General features: G+C 43.4%; 1 protein-coding gene across 5 annotated transcripts in view; it reads left to right on the top strand.

The window, feature by feature from the left end:
• Positions 1-500: 500 nt before the first annotated feature.
• The window catches only part of SENP7 (SUMO specific peptidase 7), a 136,591-nt gene continuing 131,091 nt past the window's right edge, over positions 501-6,000 (top strand). For all 5 annotated transcript variants that reach the window (XM_058555706.1, XM_058555705.1, XM_058555704.1 and 2 more), the window contains exon 1: positions 501-646. In XM_058555706.1, coding sequence (XP_058411689.1) covers positions 607-646 — 40 coding nt within the window. In that variant the 5' untranslated portion in view covers positions 501-606. The remainder of the gene's footprint in view (positions 647-6,000) is intronic.

The raw sequence follows: 6,000 nt of genomic DNA, 5'->3' as shown, positions 1-6,000 counted from the left end.
AACAGATCCTCTCTATTACTATCACATTTTTTCCTCAGCTGACCTAATTGTTTCCACTCCAACTGCTAAAGCAACAGCGAGGCTACTAGGTGATTTTGCCGTCTGAAATTCTTTTTATTTCCGAGTTTGAGGAAGCTCCTCGAGGATAAATATACAGGACAGACCGTGAGGAAAATAATATTGCAACCGGAGTAACGTTTTATTCTATTCCTGGGGCCACCTCGCGGGGCCTGGTGAACTGGAGGAATTCCTGACGTTTCCCCTGTTTTTTAGTCAACCAAGTCTTCAAAGCCCGCAAAGCCTCTGAAGATCTCGGGTAAAACCTCGCACCCAGCCTCACGTCCCCACACGGGCCTGGATAACGAGAAGAGCGCACAAAAACAACTCCCGAGACAGCACCCGGCCGAGAACACTAGTCCCAGGAAGTGATTTCCGGGTGGAGGTGGGCGGGGCGCTGACTTCCGGTCTGCGGGCCGAGGACGGTCTTGCGCAAGCGCGGTTCGCACTTTCCTGGCTCTTTTCTCTCCCCTCCCCCTCCCGCCCCCAGCCTGAGGGGTCTTGAGGTGACAGCGACGGCAACCGCGACTCCAGCAGGAGGAGGAGAAGATGGACAAGGGGAAGGCCGGGCGCCGGCGATCTTCATCCGGTGAGGAAGGGCCGGGGGAGGGCTGAGCGTACTGTCGCCTGCCTCGGGCGGACGGGAGGCCGGCGGCGGGGGCGGGCCGGGCGGCGAGGGCTCGGCGGGTCTCGGGTCGGGCTCGGCGGGGAGGGCGGAGGGCGCGCACAATGGAAGGCTCGGGTCGCCCCCGCCCCCGGAGCCGCTCCGAGCTGTCATCGCAGCCCGGCAGCCGCCCATCCCTCCCTCGCGCGATCGCCCTGCCGGAGGCTCCTCGGCCCGGGGTGCCCCTGGCTGGCGCTGCCCTGCCACGCCTTCCTCGTGTCCCCCGAGGCTCCCGTCCTTGTCCAGCTCCCGGCGCCCACCCGCGCTCTGGGGTCCTTCGGTTCTCCCCGGGCGGCTGGAAGCGGCTGCCGAGGAGGAAAGGCGGGGCTTGCTAATTGACACTTGGCTCCTCAGATGGATGCTGCCGCACGGGTCCTTCTCCGAGTGGCCCCTTTTCTTTTCCAGCCCCCTCCTGCCTCTTCCAAAAGTGAGTGGCAAGTCGAACAAAGGATTTGAAGCCGTGCTTCCGTTGTGTTTTTATTCTCAGCGTATTTTTGTTTTGACATTGCTTTACGCTTTAAATGACTATCTTCAGTTTCGGGTACTACGTCTTGGAAACATAAGACACGAGGTAGAGCTCCTCCCAGTCAACAAGTTTTTGTTAAAGCGCTCGCCCGCGAAGGGTACCCCAGTTCTTGCGTCCAGTCCTGTGGACGCAGCGGAGAAGGACAGGACGGGACTCGCCAGTAAGCTCACAGTCTGCTGCTCACACGGACACGCGATGAATCAGTTATTTCGTTTTATTTTCTCGTTTCTTATTGTCCCCTTTATTTTTGCAGAGACAGTCTTAATTCCAGATTTGTTTAGGAGCGCCCTGGGGCAGTGCATCTCAAACTCTTTTCGGCCTTATCCGTAAACGAGCGTGAACGCGGATCTCTGGGACATTGCCTGAAGCAGTTGAAAACCTGAAATCCCTTTTCCTAAGCAACCAGTGTTATCATTTGTGTGTGCGTGGCTGTTCTAGAGATATTCTTTGCCGTTGAAAGTATATGTATGTTCTGTGTATATTTACACACATATTATCCACACGTATGTGTGATATGCCTCCAGTAGATCAGTGTTGTTTTAATATACCTATTTTCTCCCCTAAAACCTCCAAGTAAAATTGACACATTAGGAAAATGCACAGTGTTTATCTGGTGTCATTTGTGTGCTTCCTAACACAGAACTTTAGGGGTGATCGTGCTTCAGTTGAAGATGCACAGTTTTTCTTCAGTAAACGCATTTCATCTTGGTTTAATACATTTTTTTTGAGGGGGGAAGGACAAAGATAGCCTTGTTCTTCAGCAAATCCCATCCCTTTTTCCTGGTTACACTTAGATTTCTTTATTTATTACAGTTATTTTGATGCATGTAGTTGTGGGAAGTAAATTTTGAGAATAAAACTTACTTCTTAGGGGCCGGCCCGGTGGCGCAAGCGGTTAAGTGCGCGCTCCGCTGCGGCGGCCCGGGGTTCGCTGGTTCGGATCCCGGGCGCGCACCGACGCACTGCTTGGCAAGCCATGCTGTGGCGGTGTCCCATATAAAGTGGAGGAAGATGGGCACGGATGTTAGCCCAGGGCCGTCTTTCTCAGCAAAAAAAGAGGAGGATTGGCGGATGTTAGCACAGGGCTGATCTCCTCACAAAAAAAAAAAACAAAAAAAAAAACTTACTTCTTAAAAGACATTGATATTTCTGTTATCCCTCTGGAGAGGATTTTTTTTTTTCTGATAACTTCCCATTTGGAGCTGTCCTTTCTGAAAAGTAATTGTTAATGTATAATAAAAACCACTCTCAAATCTAGTATTACCCAACTGTTCTCAGTATTCATCTGGTTTTAAGAAATGAACATTAATTTTTAAGAATGATTGTCTATTATTTATTTATTTTTTTGTGTGTGAGGAAGATCAGCCCTGTGCTAACATCTGCCAATCCTCCTCTTTTTTTTTTTTTTTTTTTTGCTGAGGAAGGCTGGCCCTGGGCTACCATCCGTGCCCATCTTCCTCCACTTTATATGGGATGCCGCCACAGCATGGCTTGCCAAGCAGTGCATCGGTGCGTGCCCAGGATCTGAACCAGCGAACCCCGGGCCGCCACAGCGGAGCGCCCGCACTTAACTGCTTGCGCCACCGCGCTGGCGCCAAGAATGATTTTTTAAATAGTGTATATTTAATTTTCCTACATAAATTCTCAGAAGTAAAACAAACGATCAGTTGCCGTTTGAAGGGATTCTGGATTCTTTGTGACATTTATGTGCATGCACTTGCTAACTGGAATTCAAATGACTGGAAGTGACATTTATGGTTATCAGAATTTCCTAAGTACCCAAAGAAGGAATTTGATTAATAAACCAGGAAGAATTTTAAGTTAGAGGTGGAAGGAAGGTGGCTAGCAGTAGAAAGAGAAAACAACACGAAGTTTCGAAGTTTTCCTCTGTGAGACTGCATTACGGTTCCCTAAACTTTCTCCTAAACAAGAAGGAACTATGAAGGGTTACATAGTGTATTGCTCAGAACTCTTTTATTTGCAAGTAGCAGAAACCCAATTCCAGCTGGTTTAAGCTAACCACAAAACAAGTATTTATGAGCTCATGTAACTGATAACTGTGGAAGTTGGAAGGCTTCCTGCATGGATCTATCTGCTTTATACACTGGTTCTTAAGGTGTGGTCTGGGGACATCTGGGTTCCCTGAGACCTTTTTGTGTCTGGGAGTCAAAATTATTTTCATAATTTTGCCTTTTCCTCTTGTTCTTCCACATGTTACAGTAGAGTTTTCCAGAGGCTACATGACATGTATCACAACAAACTGAATGCAGAATCAGATAGGGGAAATCATTTGTCTTTTATTAAGCCAGACATTAAAGAGATTTACAAATAGGTAAAATAATGCCATTCTTCTCTGTATTTTTTTAAATATAGTTATTTTTCACAAAAATATTTTTGTTACGTTAACATGCAATGTGTTTGTTGTTTTTAAATGAATTAATAAATATTTTAAAATTAAAAGAAAAAATTCCGTAAGCAGAAGAACCACAAAAGCTGATTATCCTACTTTTCTGGAATGTGGCCATGAATCAGGAATCAAGCACAAAATGCCTCTGAGCAGTGACAGGAGAAATCACAAAGTCTGTATGCTAAAGTTCATTCATGAGAAGCTTCTCAAGCCTTTCTTGTATATTGTGTATTGAATCTGTATTTCTAAATTATTTATAACCCCAATAAGCATGAAAATCGTATTTTCAAGTTCACAACATATCAAAAGCAGTAAATTAGTTGGGGACACAGATAAAATTATTGATACCAGAGACAGATCCACTAACAATTGAATGAACTGATATTTAAATGCATAGGTCATTCAAGAGAGAATGACCATTAGAAACATTTAACAACAACAACCATAGTATAACATATATTGGAGTCATAGATCATAATTTTCAAATGAATTTTTGAATTAAAACAGGAAAATTCAAGTAAATTTCAGATTTTCAACTGGTTGTTTCGGGCAACATCCTTGGAGATCTGTGGTCACTCTCATTTGCGGTTAAGGATCCATATGTTATTTTGAGTACTTAGGTACTAAGCAGTGTGCTAAGAATTTTACAAACTTTAGTTCTTTCAAAAACCTAATGAGGTGGTTATCATTATTTCTGATTTACAGATGAGGAAACTGGGATTTAGGAAAGGTCAGCAACTGTTAGCAATAGCAAGTAAGAGGCAGAGCCAAGATTCAAAATCTGGGTCTTTCTGATTACAGAATGCATAATTTTAGCCTCTATTACTGTCACAGGATGTTTTCCTTACCTGGAAAAAAGAAGGTTCTGCGGACAAATAAGTGTGACAACTAATTATAAGAAAATTTTATTGCAGGATTTTTGAGCCTTTGCTATGTTACTGTACATTGTGCCTTTCCAAGACAGTGACTGAGCATGCAGTGTTTCTCAAACTTGCTTGGTTTTGAAACTCTTTCCTCCTCCCTGAGTTGCCACTTGAGAGTCTAGGGTCCCAAGCTGATACAGCTTTCTTTTTTCAGTAGGCCCAGGTGATGCATATTTTGCATTGTAAATTTAATAAACCATATTTGAAGTTCAAAATCAGAATCTACAATTAATCATGATAAAACTACATTATTTGCAGAGGTGGTAACTGAAGCCATTGGAAGAATGGAATTACCCACAGAAAGAGTATCGAGTGAGAAAAGTCTTGAATTACATACATTTAATTTCAAAGTAGGGAGGAAGAGACATTGGTAAGCAGTTATATAGGCAGATTAGGAATGGGGAAGGTTTATGAAGCAAGGGAGGAGGATGAAGAGCAATGAAAATCAGAGAGTTACAGTAGTATGTGGGTGCTGGATTTGGCAAGTACCAGGTCACAAAAGCCAGATTTCAAGAGGCTAAATGAATGAGTGGTGGGGAGGAAACAGGGAAAATGAGGTGTGAAAGAAGGGAGATTTCTGGAACAAGCTTGAGTAGGAAATTAGGTAGAAGAGAAGAATTTTTTTTTTTTAAGACTATCAAAGACTTACATCGGGTTGGTAGGGAGTGAGAAAGAGGTCAGTGGAGAGAGAACGATATCAGGTAGGAGATAATTGATGAGTTGAGGTCCCAGAAAAAACAGAGGAGGATGGAATCAGAGGACAGTTCTTTGAGACATGCAGAAAGGAGGGAAGATGGATAAAGATACAGATAAATTTTGACAAGTTAAGGATATTGCAAATCATGGCTTTTAAGTGAAATAGGAGGCAAGATCATCTTTTGAGAAAGAGAGACTTTCAAGTGGTATTGGAAGCTCAGAATAGAGTAGGAGATCAAATAGGGATGAATAAAAGAACTATTAAGTAATTTTAAAAGTCTTTGTTAAAACAAATGTGAGTTTGTAGTAGTAGTAGTAGAAGTTACTACAGTTATGTCACTTTCAAGTTACTACAGTTATGTCACTTTCTTCAGCAGTTCTAAGCAGACCAGGAGCAAGAATTTGGAAAGAAAAAAAAAAATTTAGTTTTACTTAAGGTTAAAGGGTATGACAAAATGTGGGGGCAAAAAAATGAGTTCAATCTGAGTGAGAGAATGGAAGGGTCAAAGGATAGCATGTTGTAGAATGAGAGGTTCACACTTGAGAGCTTGAGAGAGATGTAACACTGTTCCTTAAATCCATTTGTGAATGGATGTTGCTGAAATGGGGATGTGTGGAAGTTTGTTGGAGTAAATTCAGGTGAGTCCATTGTGTTAAGTGAGTTGATGTATGGAAGTTTTAGAGCTTCAGAATGATGGTAGGTTTTAATGATGGGAAAACTGTGAAT

Source organism: Diceros bicornis, chromosome 15 (assembly GCF_020826845.1).
Source record: "Diceros bicornis minor isolate mBicDic1 chromosome 15, mDicBic1.mat.cur, whole genome shotgun sequence".
Classification (NCBI taxonomy): Eukaryota; Metazoa; Chordata; class Mammalia; order Perissodactyla; family Rhinocerotidae; genus Diceros; species Diceros bicornis.
Note: the sequence above shows the minus strand (reverse complement) of the source record. Positions and strands in the feature narration are given on the sequence as shown.